The 20,000-nt window shown below is 39.3% G+C and overlaps 3 protein-coding genes across 5 annotated transcripts in view; 2 read left to right on the forward strand and 1 right to left on the reverse strand.

Moving 5' to 3' along the window:
- Positions 1-1,957, forward strand: part of LOC137980153 (uncharacterized) — a 4,415-nt gene extending 2,458 nt beyond the window's left edge. The window contains exon 2 of the mRNA XM_068827528.1: positions 1-1,957. This exon is cut by the window's left edge and continues 1,144 nt beyond it. The gene's annotated coding sequence lies outside the window, so the exon portion shown is untranslated.
- Positions 1-8,519, reverse strand: part of LOC137980151 (uncharacterized) — a 35,811-nt gene extending 27,292 nt beyond the window's left edge. For all 3 annotated transcript variants that reach the window (XR_011118456.1, XR_011118457.1, XM_068827524.1), the window contains exons 1-2: positions 8,141-8,519; positions 7,019-7,155 (exon numbers count right to left, since the gene is read on the reverse strand). Coding sequence is in view for 1 of the 3 variants with exons in the window: in XM_068827524.1 (XP_068683625.1) it covers positions 7,019-7,155; positions 8,141-8,519 (516 nt within the window). In the remaining 2 variants the exon portion in view is untranslated. The remainder of the gene's footprint in view (positions 1-7,018; positions 7,156-8,140) is intronic.
- Positions 8,520-8,567: 48 nt separating this feature from the next.
- The window catches only part of LOC137980150 (peroxisomal ATPase PEX6-like), a 28,074-nt gene continuing 16,641 nt past the window's right edge, over positions 8,568-20,000 (forward strand). Inside the window, exons 1-8 of the mRNA XM_068827523.1 lie at positions 8,568-10,137; positions 12,282-12,448; positions 13,346-13,530; positions 15,189-15,881; positions 16,357-16,441; positions 16,790-16,960; positions 17,364-17,558; positions 18,308-18,447. Of these exons, the coding sequence (XP_068683624.1) occupies positions 8,572-10,137; positions 12,282-12,448; positions 13,346-13,530; positions 15,189-15,881; positions 16,357-16,441; positions 16,790-16,960; positions 17,364-17,558; positions 18,308-18,447 (3,202 nt within the window). The 5' untranslated portion in view covers positions 8,568-8,571. The remainder of the gene's footprint in view (positions 10,138-12,281; positions 12,449-13,345; positions 13,531-15,188; positions 15,882-16,356; positions 16,442-16,789; positions 16,961-17,363; positions 17,559-18,307; positions 18,448-20,000) is intronic.

Consider the following 20,000-nt stretch of genomic DNA (forward strand, 5'->3'; position numbering starts at 1 on the left):
GTGTTGGTCGTCGTAGCAGTAGCAGTAGCAGTAGCAGTAGTAGTTAGTGGTAGTGGTAGTGATAGTACCTAGCGGTAGTGGAAATAGTGGTGGTGATGGTAGTATCATTATCATTACTCAACATTTTATCCAAAAGAGTGAACCTATTAATTTATTTCAATTAATGTAGTTCTTGGAACTTCTCTCCTAGACTTAGCTCTAGTTTTTCCTCCAGAGTAGTGTCAACTCATCAGGACTGCACCCTTGTACATCTTGACAAAAGTTTGACATCTCCATGTACATTTGTAATGGTTTTCATAAAGCTCCTTAAAGATGTTGAGCTTGTGTGTTGCAAACTAACTTTTGATTTTGAAAGGTATCAATATTTCCAAATAATCCTTATAATCTAAGACCACGTAATAATTATTATTCATTTGCAAAGTTACTTCGAACTTGTTGTAACATTTATGGTAACCACATCAATGTGATTCAGTGCCCAAAATTAGCAGTCATCCGGTCGTCCCAGATGACCAGAAATTTTGGCGGGTGGCTACTTTTTGGTAAAATGAAGAGGCCGGTTGCCTGAAGCAAAATGTCAGATAGGGAAATTCACATGTATTGTGATGTAACTGGCGATGGAGATAACTTGAGGTCTTGGCATCTCGTTTAATTTTTTTTGTTTTGGCAAATCTTGAATCAGCGAGCTGTGAAGTATATTTTTCCGAAAAAAAAAAAAATTGAAAAGTTAACTTTAAAACTGCTTTGTTTCCCGCCATAATCTGTGTGCGAAAAATGACGTACCATGTTAATCACACGTGAAAGGATTGGGTCTCAATTGACAGCCTTCACGTGTGATCAGCTACCTTACCACATGCCCAAAAGCTGATTGGCTGAGCATAATTGGCTTTCAAATAGGAGGCGGAGTTATTCAGCAGACCGTGAGCTGCATGCGAAATCTTCAAGCTCGATTTTCTAGGGGTTTATTTTGACACCAAAATTACAACTTCTTGGACCTCCTGTCCCAACAGGTTATAAGACATCGCTTCCAAATTTTCAGTTCTAATACTGTGTGAGGAATTTTTCGTTTGTCTTGGGAGACTGATATTATAATGGCACTTTTTCTGCCCAAATTAAGTATGAGATGAGAGTTTCAACTTTGGTGTGTGACATTTCCTTCAATTCTTAACAGGGGAGCGATCAATTAAGTATGTATTGTATTGCATTGTATTGTATTGTATTCCTGAAACAGTATTGGAGTGCATTCATCTGTGATAAAACAAAGTGCGGTTATTTTCCCAGTAAAGTGAAGGATTATAAGCTTCTGCAACAGACTTGGTTGTCCTGAGTTTGAGGCTTAAAAACTAAAATACAATATTAAATATAAAAAAATAAAACTTATTCAAATAATTCAATCTATTAGCTTAAATATGTGACCCTATTTGGGAAAAGGGGGATTAAGGTGAATTTAGAAAACAACGTTTTAACGCGTTTAATCGCGTTCGTCGAAATGCGTGGAAACGCATTTTTTGTGCGTTTAAACAGATTTTTAACGCGTTTAAACAAACGGCTCTGTTGCGCTTCAATTACTGCATTTCGTATGCTGAAAAGTACGCTAATTTAGTTGTATTTGAGTGAATAAATTACCTGTTCTATAATATGAAATGCGGAGATTAGAGTGCATGTCTTCCAACCCACTGTGTCCTGTGTCCTTTTGCCTTTCCTTTTTACATTGCAGTAAGAATCACATTCCGTCTATAATAATTTATTATCCTTTTTTCTGTGAGCGCCTCATGCGCACCGACTTTAGCCCACTTGCAGTGCACGAATCTCGTGCTATCAACAACGGCAACCAGACAATTAGCACACGCAGGAAAGAAGATTCGGTTTTCGAGTCTTCCTAAGAATGGAGCAAGCCGTCGCATTTGAGCCTACGGATTCTGCAGACAAGAGCCAACGATATTGCTCAAAGAAACGCGAACCACTGAACGACCCTTCAAAAATGTTTCCATTAGATGTGTAGCACAATCACCGTACCCATTTGGGGGTGACTCAGAAACATTTCCTGATTTATTCAGTTTAACGTCTTCAATGAAGCTATATTTTTGCTGAATGCTAAGGTTATCCTTGTTGATTAGCATACAGGGTGTAAAAAGGGTAAGCGACTTTCCTTTCTTGAGAAAACAAAGGAAAAGGATAGAAAAATAGGCAAATTTTGAGTGTAACGCGTAACACAATTTTCAAATTGAAAGTCTTCAAAACCATTTTTCATAAGAGAGAACAATTATGTGGATTAACGGACAATAACCAGTGATAACACGCAGTAAATACTACATATGAGCAAAATTAAAACAGTTCAAGTTTATTAAAACACATTAAAAAGATTCAAAATTCCGTAGTTTCCTTACTGTAACGCTGTGTTTTGGAATTCTGGCGCTCACTAGGTTATAGTTTGAAACAAGTCTTCAATTGATATCTGTGGCTTCAAAACCATCTCAACTAAATGCTCATACCTTGTGCTTTAACATACAGAAAAATTAGTTTGAGGGATCCACTACGAATGGAGAAATCACTCCTCAAAAGAGTCGCTACGCTTTTTCTGTTCCGCAATTACGCAATAATATTTTTCGAGACCACTTCTTTCAATGTTGCTCCTGCTCCAACCAAGGCGTAAGTGGGTTCCAACCAAGCATTTTCTGAATGCTCACAAGTTCCACTAGCTATTTCCACAGTTTCGTCATCGTAGCTTTCAGGGTCGCGAAAATATTAGCCTTTGACTGAGTCGCTACGTTTTTTTTAACATGCCGGGCCATATTGAACCTAGTCTTGAGTGCCAGTGAACATCACAAATCTACTTCGCAAAGAAGCCATGATTTCCATGTGCTTCACAAGGCTTGGTAACCTTTCCTCTATGGATATTATTGGGAAGTCCACAATGTCTTTTCAGGGGCAATTTTCAGGAAAGAGACATCTGCTCTGACCTCTGCTCTGACCTCAAATTGCTCTGACCTCAAATTGTAAAGTGGAGCAAAAAAGTGGAGCAGAAAGCCAGCGTTTAGGGTGTCAATAGAACTAAATGAGGGGATGCTATCCTCCATGTAGTGAAAGCTTTCTGTTTTTACTTTTTATTTGCCTCAAAATTGACTATCTGTATGAAAGACCACGCCTGCAAGGGGTCATGGGTAAATCAAAAATTCAGTTTTAACGGACCAAACATTAATATTTTCCGAACAATTAGAAAGATATGTAAGTCTGGGTGTGAAATAAGCCAAAATAAGTGATTTTTACCCCAATAAACACAATTTCACAATTTTTAGGTATGTTACAGAAATGGGTACCGTGATCATGCTACTCATCATTAGCGCATCAGGTTTCACCAAGAGGCTGGTCAATCATTTGTCTCAAGGTTGTTTTAATATTTTTAAACTCTTTAAAATTTTCACATTCTCCTCCTTCGTGTTTTCCTCTTCGGAATTTTTGGCGACAAAAAGAGCACGTCGCCAGAATGAAGCAGAATCGAAGTGATGACGCCGCTAGCCTTCGGGATGTGTCATATGTTATCACTCGAGTAGACTGGTCACGATGTCGTGACGCTCGCCCCGCAACAACTGAAAAATCAGGTTTTCGCCCCATAGCGACGAAAAAATTGGATTGTTTGTACCATTATTGATAATGCCTCGAGAAAATAGAAATTACAGAAAACAGGCTGTCAACATTTAACCACCTTCAGAAGGACGTAATTCAAAGAATGAGCGAATCACATAAACATTTCATCGAAATGTGACAAAGTAAACATCGCATTGACTTGACCAAATACTTCTGGGTTGTGTAATTCTCTCCATTGTTATCGTGGGGAAACAGAAACCTAAATATCCAGTTGCGAGAGAAGTAGGGAGCGATTCAGTGAAACTGGGAACGTTTTTAAATTCGCGAACATTTGGTAGTATCGCAAGTATTTACCGGTTTTTCTGATCAGCGAATTGATTTTTTCGGAACTTCCTTGGTGTTCACGAACAGGCTTTCCATCGGATAGTCTTAATTTATTTGTTACGGATTCTTTCAGTTGTCGCTATAATAATATAATTATTGTGGGACTGTGAGAGAAGTAGCGAACGATTTAACGAAAGCAAGAGCCGTTTTTCGCTATCTTTATGACCGGTACCTTCCGGTGTGATTAATGGCTCGAAGTTGAAGCTTTGGCCGAAGACGCTGAATATATCTGCTCTCGTTCGCTCATGAAATAGGTTTCCTCTGCCAACTGCAAATTACCCGCGAATGTTTCGGGAAGGTTGGATGGGTTCAGAGAAGTATGATCCATTTCTTTCAGAGCTTTGCTTTTTTTGTTATTTCAGAGGTTTAAAAGCGCTATCATATTGTTGCAAGTTATCGTGCTTGTGTCTTGGCGCTTCACTATCTGCCTATTCAACCCCTTTTCATTATCGCAAATCATAAACAAACAGGAAATTAAACAAACTGATGTCTCCTTTTGACAAGTACTAAATGACCAAAAAGTCTAAAATTTCGGAAGGTTGCGTGACTGATCGCGACAAATATGTGGATCAGTTTATTTCTTTTGAGCGGTAAACAGCGAGTCGTCGATCAATTTCTTTTCTAATGGCTTGAACGTAACACTTAAATGCAGCTTTAGTTGAGCCCTGTCATGATGGTACGAGTTGTTTTATCTTCGTTCGGTTACTTGGGCCTTGGTCGTCGCCGGGGTCGTCGCTCAGAGTCGGAAGACAGCCGCTATGTCAACTGCCTTGATCAAACATGAATAAAGGAAAAATGGTAGTAAGTTTTGCATGTGAAGAATGCCTCAGCTGGTAACCCCAATGCAGAATTTTATTTGATTGATTTATAAGTGTTTGCGACTCTACTATAAGACCAACATGAACAGCATTCAACAATCAACGTTCTGTTGTACATTTCTAAAACAGGATCGCACATGACAAGAGAAACCTACTGACGACCCTCGCTAATCACAGGGTACACATCAAAGCAAACTTGTGCTTAACACCATCTTGAAAATTCATTTGTACATTCCTCACTAAGTAAGTGTTTTGTTTTTTCCTCAGAGGACGCCGCCAATTTAGGCATGTTTAGGTTGGATTAATTCGCATTTCTTCTCTTTTCCGAGTACTTGCAGCGACTAAAACAATCAAGATTTCGATGGATTGTCGAGCTGCATTGTTTAAATAAATCACAGTTAACCCCAGATGACACCCAATAATAATATTATAGCAAGCAGCCATTTAATTATGCGCTCACTTGAGGTAAATTAACAGCGTTTAAACGCGTCGTTTGTGTAAAGCTTTTCCGACATGAAATCTTACGCACGCGTTTTTTTCGCGTTTAAACGTTGTTTAAATGCGTTTAAACGGTGTTTTAACGCGTTTGCGTTTAAAACGATAGAAAACGCGTTTTTTTGTTATTCACCTTAATCCCCCTTGTCCTAAATAAGGTCACATATGATATACATGTATAGTTTGACCCTATACAAAACATAAAGGCGTGACAATTTCATTTTTCTGCAGACACCTCATTTTTCTTTACTGAGACCTTAAACCCAAACTTCCACAAAAAGCTACAGGTGCACACTTAGAACTGTGGGATACCCAAGCTTCCACGCCATGCAAACAAGGCATGTATTTAATCATATGGGGTTTTCCAATGGGCAACCAAGCATTCACCAGGGCAACCAAATTTACAGGTTTAGTTGCCCAGCTTTTGAAACAGGGACAACCTGGAATTTTTTTTAAATTTCAAGCACTGTGTGATTACTGGATTATTCATTTTGTATTAATTTGCAGCAAGTCTGTGTTATTGGAATGGAATGTAGAAAGTGGTTTCTGGCTAAAACAAGACTTTTATGCAAATACAAAAAAATATTATTTTGTATTTGAAAGGAGTCTGTGATTTTTATGCTTGTTACAACTGTACATGTACATGGATTGCATGGATCGATCATTCAAAATGGTTAATACCAACTGTTTCTTCACCTCAAACATAAGGAAGGTTGGAAGTGTGCCCCCAAGGAGCTAGGTAAAAATACACCTGTACATAATTATGACAATATGCCCACAGGCACACCGTGTTTGGTGACAATGTTGCACGGTGGAAATATAAGAGCTTGGTGACTACTGTAGTTTTCAAACTTCCTTTTGAAACTAGTCCCCAAGCCCTTATATTTCGACCGCGCACCATTTTCAACGGACGAGCCTGCTTGCAGGCTATTCAACAGGTTGGATGATGTACATGTAACTTGGATACAACATCGAACATTTGATCCAACAATCTTCTAACATTTCTTTTGTTCTCATGTTGGATGTGTGAAATTTTCAACAAGTTGCATCAATCCATGCAATCAACATTTATATTACTCATACAGAATGCGAACAATCTAAAGATTTTTTCATTATGCTCCCCATGTATCTCCCTCTTGAAAACAAGCATGACATTCAAGTGCCTGTGAAGTAAAAAAATTGCCTTTTTCAACTCAATTGACTCCTGGGGGTTCCCCATAAACAAGTAAAATCATCACAAATATCTCAGATAGATAAGTGCAGGCAGATTGCCAGACTTGAAACCCAGGTGCTGTCTATAATGCTCTACATCTCTGTATAAGCTTATACCGGTACTGAGAGTGAACATGTCTTATTACGAAATCAATCCTGCATTAAATAGACCCAGCAGCAAAATAGTTGTCATCGCAACAGCATTTTGTGCTTTACATGACGTACATTACCACTGCCTATTTCCAATATTTTCTGAAATATTCTCAATTTTGTGATTTATCACAGTCATTTGTACACTCTGTGACATCATCAATTTTTGTACAAACACTTGAAAATCTCAGAAATGAGAGAAGATATTCCAAAATAGAAAACAACATTCTTCGTCATTTTGATAGGTCTTTGAAGTAAGCAAAAAATATTCTTTACTTCACAGTATCAAAATTTCACTATTTTCCCATTATCAGCCAAGCTTGTTACAGTATACCTCTCATTTTTAGTCAAGACTGTGGAAAATCAGTGTAACTTACTTGGAAGAGATAAACCTTGCAATATCCTGCCACTGCAAACACTTGATCGTCATTAGACCATGCATGACCTTCAAGAAGCTCACCTTTACCAAAGTTAAGTCTTTTAATCAAGGTTACTGTGAGGTTATTATTGGTGTCTAGTAAAACAGAGGGTGTCATTACCATTTTGAGACCACAACTTAACCACAAAAATACAGCAATGTTTATAATTTAACTCATTCATTCATCAGTCACCCTAGGATGCTCCTAATCCAAGGGTTGTCCGAGGGTTTCAAATGGTCCCGGTGTGCCCAGTCGACGAAAATTGATCATCAGAAGGCAATTGATATAATCAACATAATCCAAAATAATTAATCGATTATTATTGATTTCCACAAAAATCACTACTCACAATTCAAATCCTCATAATTGCTACGATTATATCGATTACGTTTTTCGCTGAAATTGAAATAAAACATGAGAAATCTATAAAATTGATAAAAATCGATGAAAATCGATACTCAAAGTTTTCTTGGTGTTCGATTTTCATCGATTTCCCATATTATTTGATTAATTATCATCGATTAATATCTATCATTTATTACATGGCTCTGTCTCACAAGCTCTGGGAACTACCAAATTCACGAATTTGATTGGCTGAAATCGATATTGACCGCGGTCTAGATTTTCAAATCCTTAATTTACCGGCATCTAGACCGGTAATGTTTTGGGGTGAAAAAGTTGCAAAACTAACATGCAAAAATATTGGGTATTTTCTTCTAACGATATTTATTTATGGAAGTCCCAAAAAGTATGATGAGAAAAAAAGGTAAGGAGGACAGTCAAGATTCTCCCATACAGACCTCCTGCTCGGTTAATAAGAGCTAAATCAATTATTGGATTGGGCACGCCGGGAAATGGTGCATTACATGCACGACGAAATCTTCAAATGAAAATTTGTCAAACTCACGAATGACTTAGCACATAGGAAACAAAAGAGGAAATTAACCAGAAACAATAACGTAAAGCTAACGAGACTAAGAAAGCGTTTCACAGGTTTTTTTAAATTCATCATCGTACACCGGGAAAAACCGCGTGAATCGCGAAATCTGGTCAGGACATCATGCTTCAAGCTTTTTTTACCTTCCAGTAAACTGATAGAGACGCTTCCAAAGTCACACAAGATGCTGAAGTACTTCCCACTACTGGAAAATCTGATGCAGTTTTGCAACGATGGGCTGATGGCCTCAAAACTCCCATCACAAGATACATGTAACATTATGGATGGACCACTATCCGCAGACATTTTGAAAGTCCCGCTCTCAGTAATCTGGGTACGAAGTTGTCTTGATTGACACCATATTGGCATCTCTGTGGATCTCTGTGCCAAAAAAAAACTACCAAAACTACCAAAAATTGTTATACATGTAAAATAATCTGTGGAAAAGATGTGAAACTTGGTAAACTGACCACCGTACAATGGTATTAAACTGCTTGTGTGAAAGCACGTAAATTTGTTCATTTCATTGAGCCATGTTGCGTTAGTATAACATGACGAGGTAAGCAAAAGCAACATGGCGGACGGCGTGTATCAAAAAGGTGTACTACGCAGGGCTTCTATGGAGTATTTTACGGAGCTCCACCTCTCTGATCTTCCGTTTGTAGAGGGCATAATTTTCTCATCTGATGGACATTTAATTTCTGTTGAAAAAAACGATGGCAGGTTTACGGTAGCACTAAAACCTGCTTCAAAATTTATGGTACCAAAGAGAGACTTGGTTCTCAACGTTCATTTGTGCCAAGAATCTGATGAAAACAGACAACGACAGGGTGAAAAACTGAAAATTTTCGTTTTAGAAAGACTTCTGAATAAATATGAACTGCATGATGGCGAAGTTGTTTTGGTAAAGCAGATTGAGCCGTTCCCTTTGGAAAGAGTCGTCATTGCAGTTTCTTCCGAGGAAGAGTATTTGTGGTCACAAAAATTCTTAGCGACAATTCTCCTTAATTGCCTCTCATCTGGGCCTTTTATTGTTAGGGAAAATGATGAGTTTTACCTCCCCAATGACCAAGAAAACTATGCAGCTTCTAGCCGGAAAAAGAAAATTGCTGAGATCCTGGCACTTAAGTGTGAACCGGTGTTGCAGGGCTGTGTCACGCCAGACACCTCTCTAGTCATCACTAAATTGAATGAAGCAGAGGTTTTGTCCCGTTCAGAACACAATGAAACAAATTCCGAGGAATTATCCGACAATTTGCTTGACAATTATTTGGTCTCTGATTTCACTCGTCACCATTCAGAAACTCTTCCAATTATTGATCTTTGCACTGATACTACCCACAAGTTATGTGTTGATGTTCGTGACCATAGAATGGGAAGTGAGGAAAATTTATCATGCAACAGGTTATTTGTATCGCTTTCGACATTGATTGACTTGAAGTTATTTAATGGTAGTTGGGTCAAAATAGAAACAAACAATTCACAAGATTATGCAAATCACCAACTAGAGGATTTTCATTCAAGCAAAGCGGGGTTACCTCTAGAAAGCAGTTACAATATAAGGGAATGCCGTGTTGTTCAACTTATAGCCACAACGTCTAAAAATAAATCTGAGAACACTTTTATTGGTCATGACATTGAATGCATTTATCCGTTAGCAAATGGAAGTGAAATTATTGAGGATGGTGTCGGATACATGTCACCACTGCTCTTTTTTAACTTGTTTGGAAAGACCAGCATAACTGATAGCCAAGATCAAGTTATTTACATCTCTCCAGTCCATAATACAACCATTTTAGGAAATGAACAGAGCGGTGACACTGACAGTAAGATTTGGCAACCTCCATTTGCAACAGAAGCAAATGTTACTCTTGTCCATTCTCCTGGTCTTAAGGCTGGAGATTCCTTTGATGGTGCCCTTGCAGAATATTTCAAAGTGCCAAGAGTGCTCACAGTTGGGGACATATTCTATGTACATTGGGATTGGCAAGGAAACTTTGATGCAAGGAAATCATTAAATTCAAATGATGATGAAAGATTGAGGAATCTTGTTGTGTACTTCAAAGTTACAAAGCTTGTCTGTGTGCAAGGTGAAACAAAGTCATGTTTTGTTGATGTCAAGCATTCTTCCTTGTATCAAGTGAGTATTTGCAGAGTTTGCTGGCCACATATGAATTCATTGATACTTGGTAGCACAATAATACAGGTCTATAACAAAAAATCAATTTGCTTAATGGGCAAGTAGATTGGTGTTTTCATTTGCCAGTATTGTTTGCTTGATGGGAAAGCCAGCAAGAAAGAAGGATGAATCCATTCTTTTAAGTACATTATTTTGCTGATCTTGTAATATTTAATATGTAAGCTTTGAGGTAGTCTTTGACTCTGAATTCTCTTTGATCAACCTTATACTTTCTGACAGAATAGTTGCTAGACTACTGGGGAAAAGTTTCAGTTGCCTGATCAGGTCATTAAATGCTTGTTTTTACTTCATTCCTAAGAGCAGAAATTATTGCTCTCTTCAATCAGACCTGGATTTTTCTATGCCTGTGATTAATCTCTGTTCCAGTAAAAACTATTTCAATTTACCAAAGTCATTACACACTTACAGTGTACACTATTTAAATGTCTTTCAGTCAGTCAGCCATCAACCCCTGTCCTTGCCCATCCTCCCCTCTCTCACTTTTACTAAAACACCCTAGGACAACCCCATTGACGAGTAAAATTGTCTGGTGTTAGACAGAGTAAAATCTACATTGTACATGTATTAAGTGTCAGTGGTCAATAGGTAAATGGGGCACTGTTACAGCATTCATTCACCATTTCTGGTCAAATTTCAATAATATGCAGCGCCCGTCTGGGCAGACGTTCTGGCTTATCTGAGCAAATTACCCTAGAATCGATACAAAAGAGAGCATTTAACATCATTTCCCTTGGGCTGCCATATGATGTAGCCCTCAGTCGTTCAGGCTTGCTGCCCCTCAGTCAAAGGCGGGGAAAATCATGCCTGGCTCTGTTGTTAATAGCGGTGTTAAAGTAGTTGCCAGGAATGAACGAATGAATAATTTTTGTACTTATAATTAAATATCAAGAATATAGTTGCTGGTGGCCTTGTAATAATTATTGTAATTCAGCCCTAGCTGCAAGAGGGGTAAATAAACTGATCAATACAATCTAATCCAGTCCAACTTCACCTTTGAACTCCTTGTTTGCATTCAAATCATTTTTGCAGCTCTCTCTCGTGATTTCAAGTGAATCTTAGTAAAATAAAAAGATCAGCCAAAAAAAAAATGGGTTTCATTAACAACCTCTTCATCCATTCACACACTAAGTCCCTTTTAACTCATTGGCTCATTGGCTCCTAGGAGTGTGGCTTAATAGATTCTACTCTGTCTAACACTAGACGATTTTACTTGTCAATGGAGTGCGGTTCAGGAGTCAATGGGTTAAGTAATGTTTAAAAAACAAGCAGCAGCGTTTGGACTTGTTCAAAAAATTCATTAATAATTCATGAGCCTAAAAGTCAATCAAAACACCCATAAAACGTCACGTGTATGAGCTTTATACATGTATCCTGATAAAACACTGCTCGTTAGTATTCTTCATAATTATAAAGAACACTAATAAGGTATAACTTGTTTTTCTTGTATACTAATATTCTCACAATTTGAAGCATTGTTCTGAGCCCAGAGGGACACCCTTTTTGTGAAATGTTTTTGAAGCCGTTCAAAAAACTCGCAGCACACATTTTATCGGGTCTAAAAGCCCCCGGCTACACGTCATGGTTTTAAACCCCAATAAAACACTGCTGCTCCTTTTTAAACATAACATAAAACAAAAACAATGGTTCCAATTGTGAGAAGAGAATATTAGCATACAAGAAAAACAAGCTATTATTTAAACATGGCATCTGACAGGATGTGGTGATGCGGATCTGCATAATTCCCTAAAATTTGCATCCTGCGCATAATTACAATGTGGAATTTTTTTTTTTGGAATTTGTTTGTTTACCTACGGAAAACCTTAAGAGCGCTCAGGAGCTCATTCAGAATGTGTCCGTGCATTCCAGATCAAATTGGAATTTGGCAGTGTTGGTTTTTTGAGGAGTGGGGAAAACCAGAGTACCCAGAGAAAAACCTCTCGGAGCAAGGAGAGAACCACCAACAAACTCAACCCACATATGATGGACCGGGACCGGGAATCGAACGTGGACCAAATTGGTGGGAGGCGAGTGCTCTTACACAGCACCAGCCCTGCTGTTACTTAGGAATCCTTTTTTTTTCACAGAGGGGCTCTATCCACAGCTATGTACCAACTGCTCTGGCATCCTGTGTTCATTGGAAAAGTCAATACTGGGATTCAAGACCATGCTACTGGGAACAGATAAGCCCAGCAGGCTTACAACCACATGTTGACTCTTTACACAACATCGTGAAACCATACCTGGATTCAAGGTTAGGGCAGCATTCTGTCTTAAGTCCAGTCATTGCACAGACAGCTCAAGCTCAGTATGAGGGGAAAAACAACATGACCAAATGTATAAAGATTTGTGTTGGAATCCTTATAAAAGATTTAAGAACTCAAGATATAGACCACGTTTTTAAATGGCGACCACCTGTAAATTCTTTTGCATTTATATTAATTAGACCTACATTGTACTGGACTCATTTTGAAACAAACATTCTTTTGAAATGTGCTTATTATAGTGAGGCTTGAAAGGCTTATTAGCATTAAAACATAAAAATATTTTAGTTGGCTGCCATTATGAAAGAGGTCAATTATTATATCAAAAAGTTTGCAATGAAAAATCCTTACCTTATTGCCAATGTTGGTAGCTTCCTTCCTGTGTGGTTATTTTCGAGATTCAATGTGATTTGTGGCCCAGTGGCCCAGGAGGCAGTGTGGCCCAGTGGTTAGGGCGCTTGCCTTGAGATCCGGAGATCCCGGGTTCAAGACCCGCTCTGACCACTCGCTGAATTTGTTCCTGGTAGTCCCTGGTGCAACTTCCCAGCTGCACTTGTAAATAGCGAACTGGTTTGCCTCCAGCCAGTTGGGATTCTTAACAGTTGTTGTTGTGTTCTGTTGTTTCGTTGATTGATTCATTGGCCCTGAAAAGCCCCTATGGGGAGCGGTCAATTAAGTATGTAATGTAATGTAATTCCTGTGTTGTGAACCGTATACAGTGTCAACAGTTTTTTTGCAGTGCAATTTACCTTTACCAGTTTTCCATACCATTTTATGAGTTGCCTATTTTGGTATTTTAGTGTGATATAGTGCATAGCATGCATTCATGTTTTCTTATTAATAGTATAATGATGGAGTGCTAAATTACATATATTTTGTTCTTCTAGTAAACAACAGCTTCTTTCTTCTTGTGGTATTCTTTTGTGTGGTCCAGCTGGAAGTGGAAAGAGAACTGTTGCTATGGCGACAAGCAAACGCTTAAATTTACACACATTGAGTATTAATTGCCATGAGCTGATTGGAGAGTCCATAGCAGCTACAGAGGCAAGAATCAAGAATGTGTTCCAGAGAGGTCTGTGCAATGATTCATAACTACGGTAACTTTGTAAACCATATATTTATCATCGTATGTGTAAAAAAAATCATTTTCTGATCATCGTCATGATTTATTTATAAAAAGACATCATTGACAAAATATGCGAGAAAATTTGGTTTTGGTTGGGACGCCATAGTACGACCGTCCGTACGTACTTATTTTTCATGTAAGCCAATACGCGAAATGCCGCACTGCTGGAACCGGGGTTTTTTTGGCGGGAAGTTGCATGGGCTGGAATCAAGGTGGAACCCGCACTTTTGGCGGGAAGTTGCATGGCCAGTGTACTGCGTTTGACACTGTAAAGCAAACAATTTGAAGACAACACAAAACAAGCTAAGTGTTGTTTTTATATGTCGTACAACTAGGAGAGAAAAGAAAGAGAGCGAGAGAGGAAAAAAACAGTAAGTACTGGCGACGAGTGAGCAATGCGCAACATGAAAGAGAGCGACTGAGAGCAGGAGAAAACATGCGAAATATCAGTGACAAACAACGAGAGGGAGAGCGGAAAAAGCCCGAAGAAAGGGACGAAATTGTATTGACGAGTAGAGGAAGAGAAAGCAAGCACCAGCACGAAAAAACAGGCTAAAAAATGGCGACGAAAAGCAAGAAAGAGCACGGGAAAATAGGCTAATTTATAGCAAAAATATTATGTGTCAACTTGGCACTCTTAATCCCTATTGACTAATTGAGCTCTTTTCATTCAACCGGTTTATTCGTAATTTTGTGTTTTAATTTAATCTGTAAATAGTAAAACATTCAAGTCTCCTCGAGTAAAGATTATAAGCCATACAGGCCCCTTCTTACATAACTCTGTGCGATATAATTCAACATGAGGGGTCGACTTAGGAAGAATATTCTAAAGGAGCTACTGATGGATGAGACCACATGAATGACAGACGGGAGTCAAATTTAAGTAGTTCAAGTGATCAAACTTCAGGGAAAACTACATGTAGACTGGACAGTGAGTGTGACGAGGCGGGCGTGTTTTTAGTTCTGTGCAAGCGCATTGACTTTGGAGTCGGGCTTTTTTCGAAGTGCGCGTGCTTAAGAGCGAATTGAGAAAATGTAGGTTATGTGAGGTTTACATGGGAATTGGGGGAGCTATACCGTTGGTACTACGAAAGCCACTGATGGGAATGGGCCTGAATTCTTGAGTGACTGCCCCGCCGACTTCAGTTAAACATTTTGATGAAATTCCTTTCCCGCGGTGTGAGCAGTAGCCAGCTTTCGGCGTTAAGGCGTACCGGAACAAGCGCAACAATGGAATGATACGATTTCAAAATCATGAGTCCCGGAGGGAAATGGATAAAATTGTTCTTGTCCAGCAAAGAGGTTGCAACTGCAACCATCGGACTCGCTGTTACTTCGAGTGCAAGAAAGGTTCCCTGGGCTTGAAAAGTAGCGTCGAACTCTACACCTCTCAAGAGTTTGAACTATTTGCCCTTCGAAAGTGGGCGGGGCCATTCCACAGATCGGTGGTTTTCGTAGTAGTAGCGAAAAAGTATTTTACATTCAATACACTTTTAAGACCCTGGGTGCATTCCGCACGTAAATCTAGAGCACAGTCGACTGTACCAACTGGTCTCTTGAGTGTACCTTTTTCCTTGTCTGAGAATAATTTTTTTTTTGTACAGCAATCTTTTGCTCTCCGTGTATTCTGTTATTACAAAGTATTCATGCTCTTGGCAAAGACAAAGAAGGACACGATGATGAACCACGAATAGCAACCACCTTGTTTGACTGCGTCTGCGGCCTGAAAGTTGCTTCTGATTGGCCAGTGGTAGTCATAGCAACGACCTCTTCACCAAATGATGTCACAAGCGCTGTGTTCTCATGTTTTGTTCATGAGTTAAAACTCGAAGCACCAAGCGAAAGCCAGCGGCGTGACATGCTCAGTGGGTTGGCAGCAATGACAGCTATTGGAGGTGATGTCTCGTTTGACCAACTGGCGAAACGGACAGCAGGACTGGTGCTTGCTGACTTCGTTGCCCTGTTTTCCTATGCTACAAGTGTTGCCACAAAGCGCCTGATCAACAGAGTTACAGAGGGACCAGGATTTGGGGCTGAAACAGGCAGCCCAAGTTGGTTTCCACGTAAATTGGAGGAACACCTCCGCGTTTTCGGTGTGAAACTCTGTATGAAGGATTTTGAGGATTCGCTTGAAATTCTCCAGTCTTCATTGTCGGATGCTATTGGAGCTCCCAAGATTCCAAGTGTTCAGTGGGATGACGTTGGAGGGTTAGCGGAAGTGAAAGCTGAAATTTTAGACACCGTTCAGTTGCCCCTTCAACACCCTGAACTGTTTGCTGCAGGTCTGAGGCGATCAGGTTAGTAGTATTTACAACACAAGAGGCAGTTTTGTGCTACTTTTTATGATTGCGAGGTGTAGTCAAGAGTTTGTAAATGTGATCCTCGTTACAGACGCGAATATGGTAACTACATTTAATAACGTCGGGATGTAGTGCTCGCGTCTACCTCTTTTTTTTTTGTATACACAAAAATTTGGGTTTAGAAAACGTGTTGATTAAGACAAATTAACTACCGTAAGGGGGGATTTGCGAGCTGACTTTTCAAGCGTTTACTTAACCCTTTGCCAGAGAGAATTAAGAAATTTTTGGTTGCAAAATGTGAGACGAGGGTGACATGATTGCACGAATAAAGTAATTATTAATTAAACGAATAACGTTCATTGATTCCATAGGAAAAAATCGATTCCATAGAGAAAACCGACGGGAAATATGTATTAGATATACAATCGTGGATTTATGTAATTTAATGAAATAAGTATGACCTTTTTCATAGGTGTGTTGCTGTATGGTCCTCCAGGTACTGGCAAAACATTATTAGCCAAGGCAGTCGCTACAGAATGCTCTTTAAACTTCCTCAGGTAATTAGCGAAGTTCACTTAAGGCTATATTAACTAATTTTATGTCTTACATGAAAGAAAAGACCATTTCCGAATTCACCTCTGCCATATTTTCAAATCGAGACAACTGCAAAAATCAATTTCGCCACAAAAAATTGCACTTAGGCACGCTTATAAACCTAGGGTGCAGTTGTATTGAATTCGTATGCTGGGGTTCATTATTGTCCCTTTTGGTGTTTCTTCCAGAAACAGCGCCTTTCCTCTTCACGAAGCGTGATTCACGATTTTGATGCATCTTGACAGTTAGAAAAGCAGGAAAGGGATTTGGGTGCACTGGTATTCCTTTTTAATTCTTTCATTTCATTGTAGTGTCAAGGGACCAGAGCTTATTAACATGTACGTTGGACAAAGTGAGCAGAATGTTCGCGAAGTGTTCACTCGTGCCCAGAGCGCTCGGCCATGTGTGATCTTTTTTGACGAACTGGACTCGCTGGCCCCCAACAGGGGGAGAAGTGGGGACTCTGGCGGTGTCATGGATAGGTAAGGAAAAGTGCTGTCTTCAGAGTCAAAGTAATTTCAGCTGTCGTAGTTCATCTAGAAGAGAGCAGGTTTGTATTTAACAGGACCCCATATTTTGTTGTTGATTTAAAGAAAGCCACTGTTGTCATCAAAATATGCATGGGAGTAAAAATGGGGCTCACGTTACTTGTTGTGGAGAAAATAGCTGTCGTTTTGCAGAGCAGCTTGTAGGGAATACCTCCTCCACATCAATGAAAATCCACCATGCTGTTAATGAGCGCGTCGCAAGAAATTGAGGCGCAAACCTAAGAAATCACACTAATCTGTCTTTCATTTCGCGAAATTTTCGTGTTATGATCTTTCGAGCAACGCATGAAAGATTGTTGCATGGTAACTTCCTAACACTGTATTTGCTCTTTGCCAGAGTGGTCTCCCAGTTGTTAGCGGAACTGGATGGTCTTCACAAAGCTTGTGATGTGTTCGTTATTGGGGCCACGAATCGACCCGACCTCCTGGACCCTGCACTTTTGAGACCCAGTCGATTTGATAAACTTCTTTACCTTGGAGTCAGCGAAGACCAAAAATCACAATTTAATATACTCCGAGCTTTGACTAGAAAGTAAGTCAGATATGACTGGAATTTGTCTCTTGGGCTGACATACACTTTATGCTTGCGCTAATAAATTAAATATTTTCCTATTGTCCTCTAGGGCATAGTAGAATCGAAATTTTGTTATGTAAAAGCGCGTATATATGAATAACGTTCTTGTCACGCAACAGCTATCGTGCAATGGCAATAGGCCATTTCAGAAACGTGAGAGGACTGGGACGAGTTTCTCATACTTGCTTAGATTGAAAATCTAAACTCTTCAACCAAATGAAAAGCTATCCAGCCAAGTTTGAGAGTTTTCTACGGAAAATTGGCCAAATGGGAGACTTGCAAAAGTTGCAAAATCCCATACAAACCCTTATAATTTTGTGGCCTGTCTACCCATTCCATACAAACTCTCTATTTTAGGTGATATTTGAAGATATATTATTTCACCATTTTCCTCCTCTAAATACATCTATTCTTGGTAACGACTCTCAAGCTTGGTTGATCTTTCATTTGAATGTCTTAGTTTTTTAAACAAACGGAAAAAAACCAAACTCGTCCCAGTCCTCTCACGTTTCTGAAATGGCCTATGTTGTGCCGGTGTTTTTTCCCTCCCTGATTTGTCACGCAACAGGCATAAAAGTGACAGTTTGATAACAACAATTTGAAACTTATGAAAAGAGTAGAATGTACTGTGCAGTGACCGGATGTCTTTTCTTTGGTTTATATTTCCTGCTCCAAAATTCTGAATAGTCTCACTTAATACTTTTCAGATTCAGTTTGCATCCTGATTTGCGGTTAGAAAATGTCGTAGCCCTTTGCCCTCCAAACTTAACTGGAGCTGACTTCTATGCGCTGTGCTCAGACGCCATGTTGAACTCTGTTAAGAGCAAAATTGATCTCCTCGAACAAGGTAACTGCGTCCGGAGCTGAAGCTCTCAGGTTAAGACCAGATGATAAGTGGGACTAGAGCGGTTTTCAATTGAGAGTCGAAAGTAATTAGCAAATTGCTTTGGTTTTGCATTACTTGGCGCAGCGAACGAGATTTCCTACATTGCCAGAAGAAGAGCTTGCCAACCTGAGAGGCAAAAACCAAAACTAAAACACCTCCAAGAGAACAAAAACTTGAGTGAATGTTTTCAGAGTGGAAGGTGCAGCGAAACAAAGCGAGACAGTTGTAAGATATCCCTCGTCATGAGCTAGATGCATTTCTCCGCCGTTTTTTCGCTGAAATTAGTTTAAGAACGGTCGCGAATATGAACCAGAAAGTTTGGCTGTCATGCAGTGCTCGTTGGACCGTCATTTTAAAAACTGTGGCAGAAACTACAGTATTTTACGCGATCGTGAATTTGCAAATTCAAAGCAACAACTTGAAGCGATCGCAGGGTTACGGAAAGTGAAAAAATGCCTCTCATGCTTTAAGCGAAGCAGACGAAGAATTCCTCTGGAGTTCAGGTAATATTTTGGAAATTAAAAGAATTCACAGTATTTTAGTTCGTCTTTCTTTAAGAATAATAGCTTGACTGAGCATTCAACTCATTCATACAACTGATTAGTTATATAATTAATTGATCCTCAATATCGAATGGCTTCCATTTTTTGCTAGTATTGACCGAATGCAAAAATGGCCGCCAACAAATTGTTCTTTTGTCTTTGTGTTAATTAGCCTAACTAGCCTCGTTCACACGCGTAAAATTGAAAGAATTTGGGCTGTAAACCAAGGCTAGTTTGGCTAATTAACACAAAGACAAAAGAGCAATTTGTTTGGGGCCATTTTTGCATTCGGTCAATAGGTAGGTAACAGGACTACATGCTTGTCCAATTTGGACATAATTGGCCGTCCTCAGTATTTTTCTCATCCAATTATTTCCAAATTGGACAGCATGTAGTCCTATTACATATACAAACTCCGAATAGACCCTCTCACGGTTTTTGGCGCCATCTTGGTTGGGGGACAAACACGGCTAATTTACAGTAAATGTATGGAATTTTGGCCGACTTTGAACCGCTGTAGCGCCGCTAAAAAGAGGCAGATTTCCACAGTGATAGTGTCTTTCAAAAGACATTTATACTGAGATTATTTTCATGAAATATAAAGAACAGATTCAAGCTACAACGACCATAAACGAATTTTTAAGATTCCATACAAACCCTTCTAAAACAATCGCGGCAAATTGCCGCGAAATTAGCAGCAACATGAAAAGATTTATTATTCGAATTTACGGACGTCATAGCTTCCTTAATGGCCTTATTTTCTGTTGAATGAATGATATCAATAAAAGTATTTAAAGTAGTGGCAAAAGTTGGAAATCTGTCTCTTTTTAGCGTCGCTTCAGAGGTTCAAAGTCGGCCAAAATCCCATACATTTACTGTAAATTTCGCCGTGTTTGCCCCCCAGCCAAGATGGCGGTCAAAAACCGTTGAAGGGTCTATAACCTTTGCTATTCACCTCCGAGCAACTCTCAG

The sequence above is a fragment of the Montipora foliosa genome, chromosome 12 (assembly GCF_036669935.1).
Source record: "Montipora foliosa isolate CH-2021 chromosome 12, ASM3666993v2, whole genome shotgun sequence".
NCBI lineage: Eukaryota > Metazoa > Cnidaria > Anthozoa > Scleractinia > Acroporidae > Montipora > Montipora foliosa.